We start from the raw sequence: 25,126 nt of genomic DNA, 5'->3' as shown, positions 1-25,126 counted from the left end.
AATCGCCTAATCTTTAATTAAACAGTGTACTTAACACACTGCTACTTTCATCCCAATAATGACATCTTATTTTTTAAAATAAAAGTAGCCTGTAATAGTTTATTTACCAGGTGTATGAGGATTTTTTTTCACATGGATTATTATCGTTATCTATAACAGCTACAGGACCCCATTAGCCCAGTAGCCCATTCGAAGTAATGGAGTTAGGAGTCGAATAATATATACCCTGTGTACAATAACTATAATTTCTTGCACGTTGTCGTAAATGATAAAGTTTATAAATATTAAATTTTAGTGTTATGGGTCCAATATATTTTAAATAAAATGAAGTTTCAGCCCAAAGCTCCATGTTTTCACAAGACTTCGCCCAACATCTTATAGGTTGTAATCACTTTATTTTCATACAAAAATTGTGGTATTTTAAACAAAAACGAGTGTTTTATTAAAAATTACCCTTATAATAACTTCAATATAAAATAGCCATATCTTGATGCAGCAGAACATATTTGTTAGTTGTTTTAATGATTGTCAAATGCGCCAGTGAAGGTTAAATACCTAGACATCATTAAATTTTAAATGAGATATAACGTTTATAATAGAATTCCTAAATATGTAAATATGTATCTGTAAGCTACATGAATAAAACTGCACCAACGAGTATTTTGATAATCTTGCATTCCGCATAATTTTAAATCAGACTACAAGCAAATATGTTTTCAAAACGTTATCAGTTATTACCTACATTATAAAAGAAAATTAAAGGGACCGAGTGATCGCGGGTGCAATACAACCAACGCCTTGGCGTTCAATATCTATTAGCGGTAATATCTTAGCAGAGAGATGGCTCTGGCCCAGATCTAAAGCCGGTTGGACCAGTTCGCCGGGCATCCTTGCATAACTACCGCACACCCGCTCCGCTTGCAAAAATGCATTATCGAGCGCCCAAATAACATGCACGCCCCTTAAAATAATATCAAGAGCTGCGAGCACCGTATCACTCATCTCACCTACCAACCGCACGATTCAGATTAAATTCGTAGCCGTTGCGCAACTTGCACCGATTTTCGAAGTGGAAAATGTAAAAATTGTATTTTATTACACCGTAATATAAATCACGAATTATAAATTCGACGTCGCCACGCCCGCGAGTGACATGTAATTTTATTTTGGAAATTATACGGTAAATTCATATTTATTAAGCTTCTTTTGGCCATTAGCATAACTGCCTACGAGTGCAATAATTTAGGAGTGAAGACGACCTCGAATCGAATTCAAAAATATTGCATAAGGTTTTATCTATTTACATTTTGTGAAGCAAATTTTTTGTAAACACAATTAGTACGGCATTACTTACCGTATTTTATACCTTTTCGTCTGAGCTTAGTAACTCAAACTGCATTTAAGGCTCATTATTAGTGAACATAATAAATTGATGAAGTTATTTATTATTTGATTCCCATGCTCTTAGAACCTTGAAGAATACTTTAACACTGAAGCGGATCCAAGTGATAAGTTTTTGATAAAATCATAGGTTAAACCGTAGGCAGCGTGCGCACAACCGGTTCGCGTAAAATAGTGCTCTGCTTGGCCCACTATGATATCGTGACCATCTGCTTCTTTAATGAACACACGTGACATTATGTGTTGTAATAATAATAGATGATATAATATGAATAAAAAATTAAGAAAGTTATTTAATATCGCTTATTACAATATGTAATTATTATCAAAAGTTGAAACTTATAAGATTTTAGAAAAGGTCCTAAATACAAAAAAATAAATAATCGATAACCAATTACAGGTCAATTAAATTCAATCAAATTTTCTAATGCTACATTCAATTTTCATGTGTCGTCGGTAAAATTCCCTTGATAATATAACCAAATGTATGCAAAACATAGTAGTGAGGGCGCAGCAGCGAAATTATAGTCTCTCACGGTTATTTTATTAGTGTAGAATGTGTCTAATTTACAGACATGTCGTGGAAACGTAATGATTTTTAGTTTTGTCAGAAGCAAGTATTTAAATAATTTTCTGGTGCAACATACTTACAAAAAGAAGACTTTATGCTGCAATAAACGTTTTTAATTCTATTTAACTTCATTTTTTTCTTTATATATACATATACATATTAATACGCGAAGGTAAGATGTTTGCCTCCCTTTTTAGAAAAAAACCTCAAAATTACTCCACAAATTATATATCATTTTATAGATATTTGCTTGCTCTACCGGCATCCACAACTAATAAATTTATTTCTGCTCTTGTTTTTGTTAATTAATTAATTATGAATTAACTAAAACTAATACTAATACGACGACTTTAATTTTGAAACAACGCCGTGATTGAAGATCGGTAATATTTTGTTCAATTTCGTATTAACTCACGTATAAATACTTTTTTGTAATTTTGTAAAGTGATAATTATCATACTTATTTAGTGCGAATTATTCGCACGTTTTATTATAATTTACTTGTAACTAAATAAAAGTTTTGAAATGCATATTGTGTGAAATATAAACAAGAAGAAATAATTATTTTATCTATATATATAAAAATGAATGTTTGTCTGTATGCTCTTTATAGAATCGTGAACTATGCATTTGATCATCTTCTTCAGCAAAGTGTTGTGCACGAGCCCACAAAGGTTTCTGAGTTGGTACGACAAAACAAAAAATAAAAAAAAGCGTAGTAACGCGCGCAGGGTACAACTAGTATTAAAATATTCATATTTAACTATTTTTAGGTGATTATTGAGTAATTTTATGTACTTGGAGAACATTAATATGGAAATGTCTTATTTCCATTTCTCTGCATTTTCTGAAAACATTTACCATAATAATGTATATATTTTTTTACACCATTAGAATGTAGAGATTACAACAAACAAAAAACCGACCGTCTTTTTAAAAAAAGCTGATATTTTGACGTGGGAATTTTCTTATTTTTCTCTCTTTTTTTTAAATTTATCTGATCAGGATATGGACTCGAACTCCAAGATAATTCCAATATAAAATATCTCTAGGAGTAGATGGATTTTGGCAGAATTCATCGTATCTTCTAAGAAGCATAAGCTTCCACTCCAACATTGTTCAATTAAAGAAACTGTTTTCCTCATAGCCAAAAGAAATTTAAATTCTTTTACTCCGCCAAAGTCTGTTTCTAGACATGGTGACCTGAACGACAGATCTGACTAATTTTTACCAACAGTGTTAAAGAATATCGCGTGAGTAAATATCATGTATCTAAACTTTAGTGACCACCAGTTTCGACAAAGTTATTGGTCTGAAACGATGTTCCGAGGGCTAATAAATTCAGATTTACCTACATCATAGTAGATTACGGCAGTAAGAATATAGCCACCCCCTCACTTCCCGTGGGTGTCGTAAGAGGCGACTAAGGGATAACACAGTTCCACTACAACCTTGGAAGTTATAAAGCCGACCGATGGCGGGATGCTGCGGAACTGCTGGCTTTGAAATACAAGGGCCGAAGACGGGCAGCTGCGTCTTCGGTGCGACAAAGCCAGCCCTGCGGTAACCAACATAAACACACGAGTTCACGCCGTTTTTGGTGCGAACTTGTGGAGGCCTATGTCCAACAGTGGACTGTATTAGGCTGAAGTGAGTGAGTGAGAGTGAGTAGATTATCATGGACACACCTGAGTAGGAAAATGTATAGATCAGTATTTTAAACCAAGACAGACATATTTAACAGAACAGATCGAAATGAGTTTTGAGATCCATATTAATAAATAAAATTATTGATGGTAAATGATGGTTCACTTTTTATTACATAAGTATGTATTACATAGTCGATATTTCTAAAATTTGTTTCTACTTATAATACTAATAAGTATTTGCTAACAGTTTCAACAAGTAAGGTACCAATTCAAATGGAAATTTCTCTTTAACTTTGTACTTAATTAGCACAACATTCTTAAAGCATGTTTAACTTAACTCCGCGCTACTAATAATTACCATTCGTCCACGACTTCGTTAATAAAATAATAATAAATAACAAGATTTCCAACATTATTTCATTTACAAACACTATATTTTTTACTCGATTTATTAACCGACTTCCTGAATAGGAGGAGATTCTCAATTCGATTGTATTTTTTTTTTAATGTATGTTACGTGAACTTTTGATTGGGTGGACCGATTTTGATGATTTTTTAAATCGAAAGGTGGTCCGTGTCATGTCATTTTATTGATATCTGACAAGTACTTTTTGAGTTATATCCAGTAATGCGTTATTTTTTCGTCGACCTACGTTGTATCATACCGCATAAGTTTTCACTTGGTGTACTGATTTTGATGTGATTATTCCTGTTTTAATCAAAAGCTGATGCTTGTCACGATTACTTTTTGAGTAATCTTTGAAAATGCGTATTTACTTGACTACTTTTTCGTATACCTACGTTGTAATTATGCGAATGTAATTGAAATCCGTTTTCTTTTTTGTCGTTTGCTAGCAAACATAATTAGTTTTAATATAATCAAAACATACATTTTTATTTTTATTATATTTACATTACATAAAAGAGGTAATTTATTTCTAAATACGACAAAAGTGGACGGTGAGAAGTATGTAATTTAATGCATTAGCAGTAATATAATTTACGTGCTTGTTGATTACCGATTGTGTAGTTTCCCAGCGGCATGACTGCCTTCACTAAAATGTTAATAAAATTGCGGTTGTGTGCAACAGGCATTACATTAATGCGCCCAGTTAGGCTTGCATCGAAGAGTTTCGTCTATTACATTCGTGTTTCATTTACTTTATCACACACATTAATATTTAATATTAAGACATCGAAATATATATGATCGTTTAAAACACTTGTTTGTAACACTGTTGCTAGGGTTGTTCCTTTATCGTGTTAAATTAATTAATATAGCATAATTTTGTAAATATGTTGTTTTCAATAATATATTATTTAAGAAGTGAATGCAGACCCTGTTGATAATATCCACTTCAACCTATCACAGTCCACTGCTGGATATAGCCACCACAAGTTCACGCCAAAAATGGCGCGAATTCAGGTATGCTGCCCATAGTCACCACGCTGGTGACCGCAAGGCTGGCTTTGTCGCGCCAAAGACGCTGCTGCCCGTCTTTGTCCTGTGTATTGATAAGCCAGCAGTTGGATGGTTATCCCGCCATCGGTCGACTGTATAAGTTCACTTACGACATCCACGGAAAGAGAAGAGAAGAGAAGATGGCTGTATAGAGAAGAGAAGGTAACTATATTCGTTACCGTCGTAACCACACTGAAAAGGTCCATAAACGTCACAAAAAAAATCCGGTTTGAGTCGTAATTTTTTCCTTTTTTAAAGTAAAACTCCAAAATATACCGATTTTCTTCGTTGGATGCACCCATTTTGGCGGACAGAAAATCAAATGAAAAGTGGCGTGAAACTAGTTTTATTTTTATTTTCATTTTTAAAGTATCACCTTTTCATAGTATCAAAACCAGCCAGTTACAAACGATACAACTAAAAAGATTTTATCGCTACTTTTTACTAGAAAATACGAAAATACTTTTTCTCAGATCTATTTATTATGTTATGGGCTTGCAAAAATATAAAAAATAAGACTATAACAATATTTTATCTCAGAAACGAGGTCTAACGTGTACCATAATGTCATAGAATGTTTGTCATAAATAAGTATTTATTGTGAGATGTGAAGAGGAAAAGCAGAACCGGGTGGGGTCAGCAGAGCGACTCGTGACCGAGCGCCGGCACCGGTCTCCCAGCGTCACGACCGCCCTCGCCCTCGTCGCCTCCAAATAACATGATATTACTCACTAACTGGCCATTTCACGCCACGTTCGAATCTCGCAACAGTTTTAGCTCAGTTACAAAATATTGTTTGTGTCAGATTAATCGCCGTTATGATTTTATACACGATTCACTGCGAACATAAATAAACAAAGCTATCGCATTTAGTTTTTAGAGAAGAGTGCTGTTTATAATCGAGGTACATATTTCTTCCAACTTATTTTTTTAAACGTAAAAATGTAATAAAAGCGATGTCATATTTATATTTGACGTCATTAATAACTATTATATCAAAGCCAATGTCTTGTACATTTATAACACAAATATATATTTTTTCGACTAAATATTTTATAGTTTTATACTAACAGAGTTACAGTACAGAACCGGTGATGATTATAAGGAACACTTTATATAGATTTTAATGCATGTATGTTTCTAAAGGCTTGACTTTAATTTATAGGTATCTGGTAATACTGGCCTACTGGGTAATTCTAATGCACATATATAAATAAAGATCCACAGGGACAGTTTGTACTAAGTCTAATAATAATAAACAGTAAATAATTTTGTTTCAGTTTTGAAGTGATATATGGATTTATTGTACATAATATTATGCGATTCCTTACGAACTCTAAATGAGTGTGCAATCTTGTTTACATTATGTTAAACTTGAAAGAGGATATTTTATAATTTCAACACAGCAAAATCAGTAAGTGCCAAATACTCTCTGCACATTTTCTAAGTTTACGGAAGTTAAAATTTTAAATACATATCAACAATAGTTTTTAACATTTTACCTAAATTCGCATTAAAAGTGTAAAATAAGGCAACATTATCTCTACCTATTAAATTTTCATCTTAAAATAGTACAATAGTTTTTTTTTGTTACAAACCCCTACATGTAACAACTTTACTTTCAAACAAGTTTTTATTCCTACAGAGTATCGAATCGATTAAATGCATTAATAAAATCAGATTTATCAGTTCCAATAATTATTGCAGTATTCAATTATTTTTGATGGACTGCGCGTAATAAATAAAATAGCGTCGAGTATTGATCGAAAAATGTGCATAGTATTTAAAACTTTCACAATCCCACTTATCTCAACCTTGAATTGAATGATTACATTATCGGAGCCGACGAGCCACTTTAAGTGCTTACAATGTTTTGCAGATCCAATTAGACGCCATTTTGTGACGATCATAGATAGTTGGGTGGCCATTGTTTAGTGTTGACGATCATGTAGGAAGCACTCCAGCACATGACCGATCAGTCACAAACTGTCACGGAATAATGGCTGACTACATATATCATTGAAGGCCTGAACGTTCAATCATCTGCATTAAATAGTCGTTGAATAATATACTTGCTAATAACGAGGCTAAATTAAAAGTTCATCACCAAGTCCTGATAGAATAATTTGTTTTTTATTACAATATTATATTAGTTACTTTACAGTTATTCATAAAGGTAAACACTAAACAACAATCGCTCTGGTGTAGTGGTCCGTGTGCCGTATACTCGCCTAACAACCGGCGGTTTGAGTGTTCGTTTCCCGCCCGGGATGGATATTTGTATTTGTAAAAATATTTTTTTCCGGTTTTGATGTCTATACTTGTGGGTTTCCCTACTGTGCCTAGGAGAGCACGTTAAGTAGTCGGCCCCGGTGGTTCTCATATGTTTTTGATAGCGATCGTTATTCATATTAGATATATATTTCGCACCAACCCGCAGTGGAGCAGCGTGGTGGGTTAAGCTTCGATCCTTAGGTTTTTATTACAAACATCTGACAACGATTTTTACTAGAAGAAGAAAATGTATCAGTCAAATTGTAGTAGATTAGGATAACGAAATAATCTTCAGCCTTTTGTATAAAAGGCCTTTGAACAGCATGCAGTAGGATATTCACTCGTTTAAGTTTATCATGTACGGGTGACTTTTTGTTTACATAACTTTCTTATGAATATTGATATAATAATTAATAAGCCATCTAATTTTAGCCAAATATAATAAAATATAAGGAAGATACTGCTCATATGATCTGTTCATTGACTATGCAAGCAAAAAATATGATATTGATTTGACTTCATATTATCTCTTTAAATTATCTAATACTTGTTATACCTATGAGAGAAACATCGCTATATTGTGCGTAGAGGCGGTGTAAACAACACGAGAAAAATTACAAGTAGTACATTTTTATATTTATAGAGATAAGTTATATTAAATAATACGAAAGTACCAAAACATAATCATATAGATTTAGAAATTAATAAACTGTTTGGGACATAACATGATAGGTATGAGCCTCAATACTTCTAAGACCTAGAGATATATGATTTAATTGGTCGCTGTCGTTAAGACCGCCTACTACCGTATAAAAATAATTTAATATATCAATACGGAATCTAAATGAGCGCTGTCCCTTTAGTCAAAGAAATATTAGTCGACTAAAGCATTAAGTCTAACTGCTAATAAGTAAGTAAATACAGAAGCCCGATAAAGTTTAAAACATAATCTTAAAGATTAATTTAAGTTAATGATAACACTAAATATAGCGATATTTTAAGCAGAGTTATAAACTGTTCTAACAAAAGATTTCCCAACTATATTTTTACGTCTACCTAAACTGTTAACCAATGGCGTTCATAACTTATATATTTAAATACGACAAAGTGTTATTTTGATATAAATATTTGCATCAATTACAGAAGTTACATAATATTCAAACGGGTATTTCGCTAAGTTCGGACTTTCGGTACAAATGAGATGTTGCAGGCCTTGAATTAACGAGTATTCGCAAAGCTCATTTTATCACCAACGTTTTCTACATGGATGCACACATTTTAATTTCACATTACAATTCCTTATAAAACGATAATAAGTACCTACGTAATTTCCACATCTCCAACTTCCAAATTCTATTTATTTAAAAGCGAAGATCTTAAAAACCTATTAAGTCAGTCTTTTGACCGACTGCAACAATAAATATTAGCAGAATATAATATGTTAATATAGCTGTATGTGATGTATATAGCTGTATGTGATGTATATAGCTGTATGCTGTGTGGCTACGGCACTAAAGAATTTAGCCACCCCCTCTCTTCCCGTGGGTGTCGTAAGAGGCGACTAAGGGATAACAAGGTTCCACGACCATCTTGGAACTTAAGAAGCCGACCGATGGCGGGATAACCATCCAACTGCTGGCTTTGAAATACACAGGCCGAAGACGGGCAGCAGCGTCTTTGATGCGACAAAGCCAGTACTGCGGTCACCAACCCACCTGCCCAGCGTGGTGACTATGAGCAAAACACATGAGTTCACGTTATTTTTGACGTAAACTTGTGGAGGCCTATGTCTAGCAGTGGACTGTATAGACTGTAATGATGATGACAGCTGTATGTGAAAGTGAGTAAGGTTTTAAAAATGTATTCATCAAAATATATCTACTTACTCATTTTCATTAGTTGTAGTAATAGTACGTACCTATCTATAAAAATTTACCTCTAACTTGCGTTTTTAGGAAATGATAATTATTTCTACATTGACTTTTGGATAGACTGTTGCTAGATATTATATTAACCATCACTAATAAGTATACGCAACATTGACCATTACCGTCGTACCAACGAGGCGTAACACAAGAAGTAACTTAAATCGAGCAGTTGATTAATGAAGCAGATAAATCGCTTCTAAGTAGACAACATTGAAACGTCATTGAAGATAAATCTAGTCTATATTTTACGATGATTATAAGCAAATAAGTAAACATTTACTTAACAAAAAATAATGTTATATATCTAGATGGATTGGTGGTAACTCGCCTTGGTATTTACGAATATAAAATTGAAATTGAATTAAGAAGTTTATTATTATTTATTTAAAATACAGTGATTTAATAAGAGGAATTTTCATAAAATAATAGGTACAATTATTTATTACATTATGTTATTTAGCCAACACAAATTAATAATAAAGCTAACTAGATTTTAATGCTAGGAATAAATCTTTAACTGCTAATCTATTTACCTGACGAGCGAGTTAGTTAGCAGTTAAAGCTACTAACTACTACTTTGCTCTTGGCCACTCTTATTTCAGTTTTGTCTTAACTGATCGGTAATTGCATTACAAAAAAAAAAATATCATCATTTGTAATTTTAACTTTAACTTTACAAAAGTAGGGCTCCTTAACACGATACGTGTATTTTAAGATCGAACTAAAATAACCGAAAAACAGGTTACTTACAGGTACAACAACTTCCTTTAATTTTTAACTTTCTTTTATTCCTATTATTGATCATTTATATTTTTATATTTCATAGGGCTGCTCTAGGTTTGAAGATGAAATAGTAGTAAAAAACATTTTTCATTTAATATGTAACTACTACTAATGTCGCTTTAACAATAGAATAAAGAATAATCACAAAACCTGCATTGTCTGCAACTTCCTGGTATAGACATATCTAAATAGTTAAAAATTATAACATGTGAATCTTATACATATTCCATCAATATTAATATAGAAGTTATTCTCGTTTTTGAATTAAGTAAGGTTGACTTTTTAAAGTCACCGAAAAAGTGCAATTATTAAAAAAAGACATGATTAAGTGAAAATGTTCTGATTAATGGTCTCCAGTTGACCCGGAGGAAAATACGGTGAACTGTGATTAAGTTTTTATAAATATTCATTATCAATTTTATGTACCGCTCGTAATATCCGTCTGAACTGGTCCGTTTTCTCTTTCGACGAAATCATGCAAGTGCAAGACAATAAATCAGAAGTGTAAAGTTGCCTCAATTTACGCTCATTATTTAAGTCGTATGTGCAATTTGCCGAGGGCTAATTGTATTAATTAATGCCCATTAAATTTGGATGCGTTGAAACGTTTGTGCTTATCTTGCTTACTGTATTTCAAAAATGTTGAACAACTGTTAACATCAGTAATACTGAGGTCACATTAAAATGTTTCATTATTTTGGGGTATCTATTTAATTATTATATATTTACAGGAGTTTTTTATATATAACTTGGTCGGCAAACAAGCGTATGGCTCACCTGATAGTAAGCGATTACTGTAGCTTATAGATGTCTGCAACACCAGAAGCATCGCAAGCGTGTTGCCGACCCTATCCCCAATTCCCCCCAGGAGCTCTGGTCACCTTACTCACCAACAGGAACACAACACTGCTTGAAAACAGTATTATTTAGCTGTGATCTTCTGTAAGGTCGAGGTCCCCACTCGAGCTGCTCCATATTTTGAGCAGGACATTTCCTGCTATGCCCTACCTCCGTAGCTGTGCCCTACCTCAGTTAAACTTACTAACCTTAATTGATAATATATAAATTATATAAATTTTAATAAGTACTTATAACACAGATACTCGTATATAATTTAACGTTACGGCGCTTGTGAGAAGCTAGGAAGTAGCCATATTTTGACATCGACATCGGCACTCGAGTTATCGCCTAGATTCTAGAATATTAACAGATAATAAATTTACATTTCCTTTAATTCATGATATCTTAATATAACTTGAAGCAAACATCGTGTCTCTGACACGATGTTGTTTAAGTGAATTGTTGGACGTGTAAGCACGTGTAGCCATCCATGTGGCAACACGATGCAAGTGTCTAGCAAACCGCTATTGAATGCAATTAGCGATTTTGCACAGCGCTGTCGGCGGAGCAGCGGCGACTGACCGCGTGCCGCGACCCTTCGCCGCGGGTCACACAGGCCACTCGTACTAGAGTCTTGTGTCTCAAGTTGCATCATGTTCTTCTAAGAATAATGTCTGAAATGCACCGATATTGCAGATAAGTTTTTTGCTTACTGTTTACATACAATAAGTTGTGTACGTACTAAAATGTCAACATATAGAAATCTATTAGAAACAAACTAATTATCTACTTAGTTTTGTTTCTAATAGATATAGTTTAGTCCTAGAATACCACTGTTTATATTTTGTTATTCGCTCTTTATAGCAAATTCATTATTTAAATTGTAAACTGAGATGACCGTCACACCTACAACATCATCTCTACAATATCGTAACAACAACATCAACTCTGCGGTTTTTGGTAAGTCAGTTAAGTATAGTCAGTGCGTTTTAATTTTTATACCTTTTCTTCAATAGGCTAAGTTCATTACATTCGCAATTTTGTAAACATTATATTTGTTTTTTTTTTTACGTTCGTGCAGCCAACACCAATTTATTGAAAGTGATGATATTTCAAATGATAGCGCTATATACGTTTCACAAATGTCTGTTGCGTTCATAGTATATTAGTAATAGTAACAATTAATATAGTAATCAATCGTTAGAAATTTAAGAAATAAAAAATGAGTTCATACACGATCGACCCTTAACGGATAAGGCTTCTTGTAGTGTGGCAGGTACATCTTGTAGGTATAGTCTATAAAAACAATAAGTACACATACAAATGTTATATCTTTTAAGTGTAAATAAATTAACAGATTTTTTTAAGCAACGACCAACAGCGCTGTCGCGGGACAGTCATTGTTGTGGTTATTTGGTCGGGGCCGCGGCACACGCCTATCCCTCAAGGCGGGGCGGTAGGCATGCCCATTGGTTACTGTCAGACCGTGACAACACTCATTGGACAGTTAAACTACTGGTGAAAGTGACGAAGTCAACGTCATTAGATAGGTCAATTGCAATCCTATTTCACAATAAGCGAAACTAGCGTATTAAACGTTCCATTAGTAAAAGTTTACGTATGTGTTAACGAAGACTTCTTATAACAGAAACTCTGTAAGCTCTATACAACAATGTGGCAACTTGATGTGGATAATCTTGCATGACGTAACAAGACATCGATAATAAAGTTTTAATTTTGAAATTATTTTAAGTAGGTACCCACAAGTGTATTAAATGTTAGCAATCATTTAAGCTTACTTACTTGTGGGACTATGGCTACGTTCAAAGTAGACATCGTTATTGAATATGTCGATAAATCAAAATATTTTATATATCTAATAAGTTATTTAATTAATAAATAATTACTTGTGACGTGTTTCATTATAAAATCAAATTTTTAATAGGTACCTACCTCTAAATAAAGCAACTTTGGTTGAATATGAATTGAAATGAAATACCTCTAAATTAGCGGTTGCTTCAAAACGAAAAAATTTCAATTCATTTAACGGTATATAGACTTGAGATGCTTATTATAAACGAATTAAATCAACTTATAGGCAAGTAACTAAATATATTGCATCAATTTTAGACAAATAAATTATAATGATAACATAAAGAGCATTAAAATGCTAATCGGTACACGCATAGGTAACAAGAAAATTAGCATGATGAACGACAATATTGAAGAATGACTCAGCGCGTCAGTCAGTCCATCAACTCCGGTTACATTGTGACGCAAGTAATTCGACAAGTTAGCTGTAGCAAGCCCGCCCAAGCCCTCTATCAATGGACGGTAAATTCAATTATAAAAATCAGGTCATAGCTCATACAATAATAACAGGCATTTTTATAGGACAAAAATTCATCTGATCGATGCCATCCATATAGGTACGATGTCTTAAATCAGTTATCTAGGCCACACAAAGTAGGTACATAGGGTAGGTACTCGAACTTAACAAAAAAAAAAAAAAAAAACAATTCCCGATATTATAATATTCAAATCTATTAATATTTATCGTTATAACAGGTAGGTATAACATAAATTCAGTGAAAATTTCGAATAAACGTCTTTTACTATTCCAAAGTTCAAACCTTGTGACAGAAGCAATTCATAATTGTTTGTTCTTCAACATAAAAAGCCGAGTTCAATTTACATCGACAAGTAATATCAAATACGCATATAAAAATTTGATATAACTGAAAAACTACTCATTAGATCTCGCTCAAATTTAAATGTGTGGCCCCATTCTGACATTATGACAACCATGCGAATAAATTTTTTTTTATCATAATTGTGTTTGCAGGCAAACGAAAAAAACTGACTTCAATTATATCGACAAGTGATACAACGTAGTTAGACGAAAAAATAGTCAAGTAAATACGTATTACCAAAGATTGCTCCAAAAGTTGTAATCCTCGATGAAATTTAAATGTGACCACATGATAAACATAGGCTTTCGATTAAATTAAAAATCATCAAAATCGGTACACCCAGTAAAAAGTTATGCGGATTTTTGAGAGTTTCCCTCGATTTCTCTGGGATCCTTATCATGGTACCACACCAGAGATATCTCCTTTCCAACAAAAAAAAAAAAAGAATTATCAAAATCGGTTCATAAACGAACAGTAAAAAGTAATGAGGTAGCACTTAGCTTAGCAATAGGTATAAGTTCCTTGGGTAACACACATAAAAAAAACACAGCCGAATTAAGAACCACCTCTAGTTTCTTTAAAAAAATAATAGAAAATAAAATAGCTATAAGTTTTTTATGCTTTTTGTTCTTTGTTTAAAAATTGTGTCCCTTTTGGAAACACAATGTGTCTATTTTCTAATCGCTATTTAATTTTGTCACTAAATAAACGCCAGGTACGCACGTAAACACCGAAGGTTTGGTTTGTTGAATGTTGTTGATTCGATTCCGCGGATATTTGTATATGTACCTACTAATATTTCTTTCCGGTCTGGATGTCTGTTCTTGTGGGTCATCCCATTAAAATGCCAGTCCCGGTTGTTATCATATAGGTACACCTGATAACGATGGTTACTTGAAATAGGGAACATAGCTGCCAACGAAACACAGTCGAGCAGCGTGGTGAATTAAGCTCCTAAATGAAAGAAATGCCTATACCCAGCAGTTCACAGGCTGAATCGTGAATATAAGTCAAGAAAATTTCTTTTCTAATTTTACACTTAATTTGTACCTGTAATTTGTACAATTATAGAATTATATAATAAAATTTTAGAAAAGTCCCTTTGCTCGTAGCTATGTACTATTTGTATCTGGCTGGTTTTAATATTAAATATCATCATCATCATTACAGCCTATTACAGTCCACTGCTGGACATAGGCCTGCACAAGTTTACGCCAAAAATAGCGTGAACTCATGTGTTTTGCCCATAGTCACCACGCTGAGCAGGCGGGTTGGTGACCGCAGGGCTGGCTTTGTCGCACCGAAGACGCTGCTGCCCGTCTTCGACCTGTGTATTGCAAAGCCAGCAGTTGGATGGTTATCCCGCCATCGGTCGGCTTTATAAGTTCCAAGGTGGTAGCGGAACTGTGTTATCCCTTAGTCGCTTCTTATGACACCCACGGGAAGAGAGGGGGTGGCTAAATTCTTTAGTACCGTAGCCACACAATTTTTTAATATTAAAATTTTTTAATATTAAATTTAATATTAAATATATAGGACAAAAAATAAAAATAAACAAGGCTTTGCGCCATTTGTCAATTGTTTTTCTGTTCATTAAAATATAATGAAGAAATCCGATATCAACATTCTGAAGTTTTATTACAAAAAAATGAAGAAGAAAAAAACCGTGACGGTTATAAACACAAAGTCAATAAGAGTAGCACAAAGTTAGCTTAAGCGTATTCAATCTTGAAATTTTGAGGTGAAACTTGCTCGCGCTGGTCACATAAAATTAATATCATTGTTGGAAAAATGGAGCAAGATCAGCATATTATTTGTTACGACATAGGATTGTCAATAACACATTTTTGATCGACTTGAAAAAGTCTGCCTACGCAAAAAGGTTTAGATACTTCCTCGAGTTAGCTGCTCCAGATTTTGATGATGATATTTCCTGATGTAGGTACCACAATCTAAGTCTCTTCATTTCATTTTTACGGAAAAGTATTGTTTCAATCATTACAGAGTATATAACCAAGTCGCTTCCCGCTGTCTGTATGCTTAGGTCTTTAAAACAACGCAAAGTATTTTGATGCGGTTTTCTTTAGTAAATAGAGTAATTCCAGAGAAAGGTTTATACGTATAATACATGCATAATATAGTAGAGGAACACTGATAGTTTTAGAGGTTTCTAATGTGATTTCGTAAATAAACAAATTTTATTGCGCTTACATTGAAAATATTTATTTTATATTTTACATTTAGTATCAGCATTGCACCCGTGCGAAGCCGAACGGGTCGCTAGTTTATATATATTTTTTAATTTATTTTTTATTTTTTACAATTTTACACGATTTCCAACTAGTCGTACTAACGGTAATCCCTTAAGGGACATCCATTTATTACGTGAGCTCAGAACGGGGGTGAAGCGGTCCAATGAAATCTTATTAAATGTCATTTAAACCGAGGAGGGTATAATCGAAAATCTCACATCAACATCAAAAAATATAAAATACTACAGATATTTAAAAAACATATATTTTGAGTCTTTCATTCTTCTTTTCTTCTTTCACTCTTCTTTTCTTCATTTTGCCCGATAAAATAAATCCACAAGTAATTATTTTATTAAAATGTATGCTAGTTTTGTTCGATAAATAATTTAGTTTTTAACAAGCCTTGTCTAATCGATACGTGTATATTACTGATTTCTGTAAGTAATATTTATCATAACAAATTAGAATAAACAAATTAACTTGTTTTATGAGTTGAGATAATATTGAAAAACGCTTTGAGACATTCTTAAAATCTTAAAAGTTAAGTTACTTCATTTCCAAAAAAGGCGTGAAAGAATCGTAGTAAGTAAGACTTTTGAAGCTGACGAATATTTTATAAGAAAATAACAGGTTGTTATCTAGTTGTGTGGCTACGGCATTAAAGAATATAGCCACTCTCTCTCTTCTCGTGGGTGTCGTTAGAGGCGACTAAGGTATAACACAGTTCCACTTCCACCTTGGAATTTATAAAGCCGACCGATTGCGGAAGAACGATTCTACTGCCGGCTTTGAAATATACAGGCCGGAGACGGGCAGCAGCATCTTGGGTGCGACAAAGCCAGCCCTGCGGCCACCAACCCGCCTGCCCAGCGTAGTGACTATGGGCAACGCAAATAAGTTCACACTGTTTTAGGCGCGAACTTGTGGAGGCCTATGTCCGGTGGTGGACTGCAATAGGCTGAAATGATGAGGTATACATAACCGTTAACACCAAAGAGGATTATTTATTTAGAAAAATAAAGGAGCCAACTTTTAATATGTATATTTAAAAAAATTGAAATAATTTTAGTCTTACTTGGGATAGGAAACGCTACTGAAATTAGGAAGTGTAAATTAGTGTAAAAAAAACACATACATTTCAATAAATTTTGTTAAAACAGTATAAATTACTGAAAAATATTTATAACTACAAATTTTCATAATTTATAATCATTTGTTGCACTGATTAAGCCTGTACAGAGTAATGCCTTTGTCCTTTCTCCAAAAAATATTTTAAACGAAAATTATGTCAACCGTTTGTCAATGTCATTGTCAAAACCATTGCGCTTGCATTTATCAGTTAAGGAATTAAATGAATTCTAGTAAATTTAAACGTTAATACTAATTTGTACATAAAAAACAACTAGGTGCAACGATCTCCTTTATAATTTATTACGTACCGATATTACAATGATAACAAACTTTGATAAACTTTGTGCAGAATTAGAGAAACAAGAATTGGAGGTATGTGGGTACTTGTTTTCTTTTATTATTGTTCCTTATCATTGTAATAGTAAATAAACTGTATGACGAAAAAAATTGATTTATTATACTGTGTTAGTCAATTATTAAACTTTGACAAATTTATTTAAATGCAATTTATTGCGATTGTAGGTAAACAGATGTCAGCAGTATTAATACAAACATGTACGAGCTATCTTTAGCCAACTGGCTCGCAATATATCATTTTTATAATTTACCTTTGCGCCAACCCGCAATAGAGCAGCGTGGTGGCTTAGCTTGATCCTTCTCCTATATGGGGAAAGTGTGAAACAGTGGAATATTACAGGTTGAAGCGATAATTTACCTATATACATATTTAAACAAAAACAAAAGTGAAAAACTTATAATAAATATAAAATTCTTTAAAACATCCATATATTTAGTACTTAAATTTTTAAATCACTTTAATAGTAATGAAAAATTATACAAAAAGTCTACATATGTACGGTTGTACTTATGTAGAAACTGGCTGGACTACCTGTCATTTAATTAAAAATGATATTTTTGAAATGTAGATTTGAAGAAATGTTTTGTTAAAATTTTTAACAAATAATATAAAATATGACAAAAAGCTTGTATGATTAATAAATGTAATATTGCAGGTGTTGTCCCATATGCTTTCAGATCAACACCAATAACCCTTACCTTTTGGTAATAATTTACTACGTCAATTAACAATTTTGTTTTTTTAATACTTTTTTAATAGTCATGAAAATATAAATTAAAATTTATTTTCTATCATTCAAAATTAAACTATATTTAAAAAAAGAAATTAAGGTATAAATATAGAAGAAATTTTATATTGCACATCATATAAATTAAATTTTGTTTTCTTTTGTAAATACAATTTAATTATATATATACAACTCGGAAAACAAGCGTACCGCTCATTTGATTTTAAAAGATTAAGTAGATTAATGACATCTGCAACACCAGAAGCATCGCAAACACGCTGCCGACCCTATCCCCGATTCTCACCAGGAGCTTTGGTCTATTTGGCTTACATCTTCTGTAAGATCGAGGTCCTACCCCAGTCGGGCTGCTCCATATTTTGAGCAAGGAAATTTCCTCCTGTGCTACCTCATTTAATTTATGAATTTATATAACAACACACAACTACTCTCTATTTCAGGCACCAAATGGAGTAGCATCAGTATCAACATACGCTCAACTACTGGCTATATATCTTTATCAAAATGATTTGTAAGTAATAAATAATCTTAATACATAAAGATATTTAAGAAATTTCTAACCACAGCACAGCTAGCTTAAAGGTTAAATTTAATATTCTATTAAGTTACTAGCTGACCTGGAGAACTTCATACCGCCTTATTTATGCATTTATTTTAAATATAATAATAACATATATCAAAATAAAACTTATCTTTCAAGTTGGATCAAACTGCACACGGTGTGCAAATTTGATTAAAATCACGTAGTTTAGGAGTTAATTGCGGACAAACAATGTGATGCGTAATTTGTGTTTGTCTTTAAAAAAACACAACTTACATTGACATGTAATAAAATGAATGAAATTAACATAGGTAGTTGAAATAATTTATAATTGTGTTCGCAGGCAAACAAAAAACAAAACCGACTTCAATTATATCGACATGTAGACAAAAAAATAGTTAAGTAAAAACGCGTTATCAAAGATTACTCCAAAAGCTGTAATCAGATCTCGATAAAATTTTAATGTGACCACATGATAAACATCGGCTTTCGATTAAATAAAAAATTATCAAAATCGGCACCGGTAAAAAGTTATGCGGATTTTCGAGACCATCAGATCCTGGTTTCCTTATCATGGTACCACACCCGGGATATCTCTTTTCCAACAAAAAAAGAATTATCAAAATCGGTTCATAAACAACGAAGTTATCCCCTAAAATACATAAATATATATACATATAATATATATATATGTGTATATATATATATATATATATATATATATATATATTATATGTATATTCATTACAGCCTATACAGTCCACTGCTGGACATAGGCCTCCACAAGTTTACGCCAAAAATAACGTGAACTCATGTGTTTTGCCCATAGTCACCACGCTGGGCAGGCGGGTTGGTGACCGCAGTACTGGCGTTGTCGCACCGAAGACGCTGCTGCCCGTCTTCGGCCTGTGTATTTCAAAGCCAGCAGTTGGATGGTTATCCCGCCATCGGTCGGCTTCTTAAGTTCCAAGGTGGTTGTGGAACCTTGTTATCCCTTAGTCGCCTCTTACGACACCCACGGGAAGAGAGGGGGTGGCTAAATTCTTTAGTGCCGTAGCCACACAGCACGTATATGTATATATACATACATAAATATTTATTTATTTTTATATATATATATATATATGTATAAATTTAAATTGGACCACACAACAACTTTTGGATAAAAAAACAATAATAAAAATTAGAATACTAAGTAATACATTTCAATTGAGAACCTCTTTTTTTTAAAGTCAATGTATTCTACAATATTATTTATTAGAAACCTGACCAGCGTGGTGACTATAGGCAAAACACATGAGATTGCGCCATTTTTGAGGAGGTCTATGTCCAGCAGTGGACAGCGATAGGCTGAAGTGGTGATTTATTAGTAATTAGAAGAATAATCTCAATCTAATACAGCTCTAATTAGATACTCAATAACACCATTATAATAAAAACCTAAGCCCCGACGTTATGGATAGAAGATATTTATTATCTCTAACCAATAATTTATTAATTGGAATAAAAAATGCATATAGCCATAAATATCAAACGTATTTGTAGAATTAATTTAATTTCAGATGTAATGCTAAATTTTTATGGAAAAGGATACCCCAAAATATTACTAGCAGTAATCCAGAAATAATGGCCATTTGGGCAGTGGGCCAGAAATTGTGGAAAAAGGATCTTGCAGCTACTTACCATGCTCTGGCCGCTTTCACATGGACAGAACCTGTTGCCAACATTATACAAGCTGTTGAAGGTAAGTAATGTTTATAATAGTATAGGTATAGGACTACTAGCGACCCGCCCCGGCTTCTCACGATCGCAAAAACAATCAGTGTTCCTCTACTATATTATGCATGTATTATACATATAAACATTCCCTTGGAATCACTAAGAAAACCGCATCAAAAACCGTTGCGTAGTTTTAAAGATCTAAGCATACAGACGGCGGGAAGCGACTTGTTGTATACTATGTATTGTATTGCGGCGTTAAGCGACTTATTGTATAATAAAATTGGTACACTCAATAAATAGTTATAAGGTAACAGACATAAAAAAGTAGTCCAATTGAGAATATCCTTCTTATTTTGAAGTCAGTTAAAAATGAGAATGCGAATGTACTAATTAAAGTTACTGTTTTGTAATTATTATTTTATATTATGTTTAATAATGATATTTGTTTAATGATATATTAGTTCAGTGGTCACAGCAACTGACTGATATATTAGTGGTTGTGGGTTTGATAACTGCACATGATCAGTATTTGTGTGCGCCATACAAATTTATGTCATATATTATATGGGGTTTGTGCTTGTGTATTGTCTTTGTCCACACAAACTTCCGTGAAATAAGAAGCCAGTAGACATTGCTAGGGTGGCGGGCGCCGGCTACTACAGCTCAAGCGTTGTAACTGGTTTAACTTCTAAACGATTTACTGGCCCATTATGCGGCTGAGCATGGATTTTTTTTGAACTATTACTAATTAAGTAAAACAAAAACTTGTCAATATTCATCCAGCCATCAACCTTTAAAGTCCACTGCTGGACATAGGCCTCCCCCAATGTTCCCGACTTCATCCGGGCTTGCGCCCTCTGAGTCCAGCGGCTCCTGGTTAGAGCATGGCCTGTACCGCGATGCTTGGCGACGACGAGTCCTGGAAGGCGATGGTCTCCTTCTGCAAGACTCAGAAGGAAAATGACGAGCGGGTGAGAGAGGAGGCCGCCAACGAGGCCTCCTTCCCGATGGGAACCCAGTCTTGCTAGACACGGCATCGTCGGGATCGTTCAGAGGTGACCCGGACAGGCCCCATGGAGGAGAAGTGTGGCCTTTTCGCCGAGGCCAGCCTGTCGCTGGAGGGATCCTGTTGCCTGCAGATCCGGAACCCTCCAATTAAAGCGGCTGAAGGCTCCCCGCAGGGGTTTGGTCGGTGTTGCACCCGCAAGTGCGGAAGCCGACATACGGTTTAGGACGCCTACCTGGGCGTCCTGGATAAAACACGTAAATGGGTTCCCCTGCGATAACAAAAAAAAAATAGGGTGCCCTGTATTCTTTATGCTGAGATGACATGTCCAACTTTGAAAAATTCTAATTGAAAATTAACCATTTATTTTCGAATTTCCAAAAATGTATTAGAAAACCCATTACATCGAGTACCTACATATTTCGTTATAATAGTTTTTTGATTAAACTATTATTGTTATATACTTTCATCTCTTTCCCTCACATGGAAATATATCCCTATGATATCTCTTAATATCCCTATGGTAAATAATAATGATTAAAAGACAACTTTACTTTTGAATCATTTTTGACGTTAAAAGTGTTGTTTATAAGAATTAGATATGTACACTCGCGGGTTGTTATGAAATGTGATCTATTAAGCCTAATATTTGCTTGACATACAGTAATAGTGTTATTTAGTCAGCGCACGCCGTTACAGAAGTGATGACCACTAAGTTTTCTTCTATTGGGTAAAATTTATTTGAGTCGAAATCTTAATATCACTAAAATAAATTAACTTTCGATCAGGAAACTTTCTAATGACAAAAAGAATTGGTAAAATCTCGTTACTCAGATCAAATAAAATCAAAAATTTTTCTATGCAAGGAGACTCCAAAAACACTTTTAAAGCGTCGTACTTTCAGAGTTTACTAATTATAAACAACCTTTCTTATATGTTCTTGTAGATTATAGTCCAGTGTTGTAATACATTTTGTCCAAATGATAAGGAAAACCCTTATAATAATGTCGATGCGTATTTTTTACAAATTATATTTTTCTTCATTTGAGATTATTAATTGATTGATGATGCCAATTCAGACAGTAAAATAATGTTTCCTCAATCAAAAACCAAGTAGATAAACTTCAACAGCATTAACTTATTTTAGAATATAGACAATGACAATAATTATGACTTTGATCGTCAGTCAATTGAGCAACGAAATTATTGTGGGATTCAGTGCAGTTTTAGATAGACTCAGATTATGAAACAGTAACTAGTATAATATTATTAATAATATTACTCATTGTAGTGCCTAATAATAAATGTCAATGTTAGTTTTTAAAAATTCTAATATCTGTAACCAAAAACTGTCCAAAGGTAAAGGTTAATCCGAAATAGTTTAATATCGTAAAATATTCGTATTAACATCCGTATCTGAAACTTCACACCCTGATTCAAATCGCGATGATAACCAATTTATCATGCTTAAGAAAAAAGATGCGACCAGAACTGAAAAAAGCCTTGAAAAGATTTTACCAAACAATAGGCACCTCTATCGATAACACGGCTTAATTCGTCAAATGTTGAAGCTGAGAGCTTCTTCTTATAACAACATTTGTAATAACTCTAATAAAAATCGACATTTTTTTTAACTTTTAATTTACCTATTTCTCCCTATATTTAGTCATATGGGTACAACAAAAACAAATTAATAAACTCTTTTACTTAGCGAAAGTACAGTATCACCCTTCCTTATTTACCGTCCTTGATGTCATATTTTATTATTCAATAACACTTCGGCATTTTTAACATCTTTTAGGCGTGCAGTGACATGAGCGACCCGATACTCTTTGATTGAAATGAGCTCCCAAAGTGTGCTCCTTTAGTGGACGGTTTTTAAACGCTGATTGTGTGTCTAGGGCTTTTTATAGATCAATGATAATTTGGTTTGAAATGGAGATATTCATTTTACTTTCATTTTAAAATAAGTCATAAAAATACATATACTGTTTTTTACACTTAATTTAAGGCTTACATTAGAATTTAAAAATAAAAGTGTCATTATGAAGTCATTAATTCAGCCAGATTCGAAACGAGACCGCATTGCAATCGCTAAAGGGGGTGATAGACGTGCGAGTAAAGCTATGTATTCATTAACAACATTTGACGCGCAACACATGCGCTCAACATGCATCTCAACATGTCGAAGGACGACGCGGAACTTTCTTAAGTAATTTCTAACCCAACAACGTTTTTTCCCCTTTTTTTATGCGATGATATTATAATAAACGCAGCTGAGACCAACACTAGCTCAGGCGACATGTTGTTGGTGACTGAACGTCCATTAGACAGGCAACGTTGCTAAGCAAAAGTTCCGCGTATGTATCGGAGTCCAAAAAATAACAATACTCAAGCACAAACGCCTAAACCGTGACAAAAATCCGTATGGTATATACAAATGTTTCCTATGAGTGGGGATCGAACCCGCAAGCGATACCGTTACAGCCACACCGCTGCGCCAACGCGTCGTCAAATTGCTAATAATAGACCAGGTTAGATTCGTGTAAGGGTAAATGGACAAACCCGATCTACCTTATAAAATTAATATTTAGATGAAGACATTATATATATTTCATTCATAGATAGTCACATTAAAAACATTTTTGTTACTTTTGCATCCATTGCAATAATCAATTTTTTTTTGCAGAGAAAGTTCGTGAAAGAGCATTCAACTTGATCGGACGCTCATACAGTTCTATATCAGTGGACACAATAGTCCTCATGACTGGATTGAGTCGTGAGGCAGTCTTACAAATATGCCGTGAACGAAAATGGGATATTCACGCCGATGGGGTTACAATCAGTCCGACCCCACCTTCCCAACCAGCGCCTCTACATACCTCAAGCGAAGATCAGTTGTTCAAGCTCACTGAGTTTGTATCATTCTTAGAAAACTGAATTTATATATTTTATGTAAAAATGTTCGTAAGCATTAGCAGTAACAGTTAAACTTTCTATGAATAAATTGGCTAACAATATATTACGTAATATTTTAATTTTACCTAAAATATCGTAATTGTTCAAGGTATCTTAAATTATTTTTTTCTTTTATAAAATAAATATTAATAATATTGATTTTTTATAATATTTTTTGAAAAGTCAGGTTAGTTTTAAAATCAGGTCAAATAGTTAGGTCTAATTTTTGGCATTACTATAGAACAGAGGTGACTCGTGACATTTTTTGGTGGGGGCTCACAAAAAAATATACGAAAAACTAGAGCTTACCATTGAATTATTGAAATTGTTTAGAAAATCTATTTCGTCCATGCAGATCCACCACCACTGCAGGCGCTAGCTCCAAACACCAGACACGGAAAAACAAAATCCCACCAAAAACATTTTCATGTAAAATGTTGCCAAGACGAGATCATATGGCTCGCACTGTCAAAAAGTTATCAGATCTCATGTAGAGCCAAGCTTCTAACTCTACACGCCCTAACTCTACAAGCCCTAACTTCACAAACTCTACACCTTAGTCAAAATATGTGGCTTGGCCGTTTCGTTACTACCGGCTGCCGATGTTGTAGATGGCGACTTTCCTGTCTCATTTATATAAATATATTTTCTCTTTTTATTTTTATTTGTATTATATGTGTATCAATTATTCTTCTTCTTTTTATTTTTTCTTTAATAGAACTATTGTATGACAGAAAAGTAAAAAACAGTGAAAAAATTTTTTCACCTTACGCCCACGTGACGGTAGCGAAACGGCCAAGCCATATATTTTG

At 33.5% G+C, this 25,126-nt stretch overlaps 1 protein-coding gene across 1 annotated transcript; it reads left to right on the top strand.

The window, feature by feature from the left end:
- The first annotated feature begins 17,157 nt into the window (after positions 1–17,157).
- On the top strand, positions 17,158–24,378 carry LOC123669173 (COP9 signalosome complex subunit 8). The gene is made up of 4 exons (XM_045602803.1): positions 17,158–17,356; positions 18,528–18,598; positions 20,191–20,372; positions 24,046–24,378. The coding sequence occupies exons 1-4, from the start codon at positions 17,303–17,305 to the stop codon at positions 24,294–24,296; spliced, it is 558 nt and encodes a 185-aa protein (XP_045458759.1). The 5' UTR covers positions 17,158–17,302; the 3' UTR covers positions 24,297–24,378.
- The last annotated feature ends 748 nt before the right edge of the window (positions 24,379–25,126 follow it).

Source organism: Melitaea cinxia, chromosome 3, assembly GCF_905220565.1.
Source record: "Melitaea cinxia chromosome 3, ilMelCinx1.1, whole genome shotgun sequence".
Classification (NCBI taxonomy): Eukaryota; Metazoa; Arthropoda; class Insecta; order Lepidoptera; family Nymphalidae; genus Melitaea; species Melitaea cinxia.
Note: the sequence above shows the minus strand (reverse complement) of the source record. Positions and strands in the feature narration are given on the sequence as shown.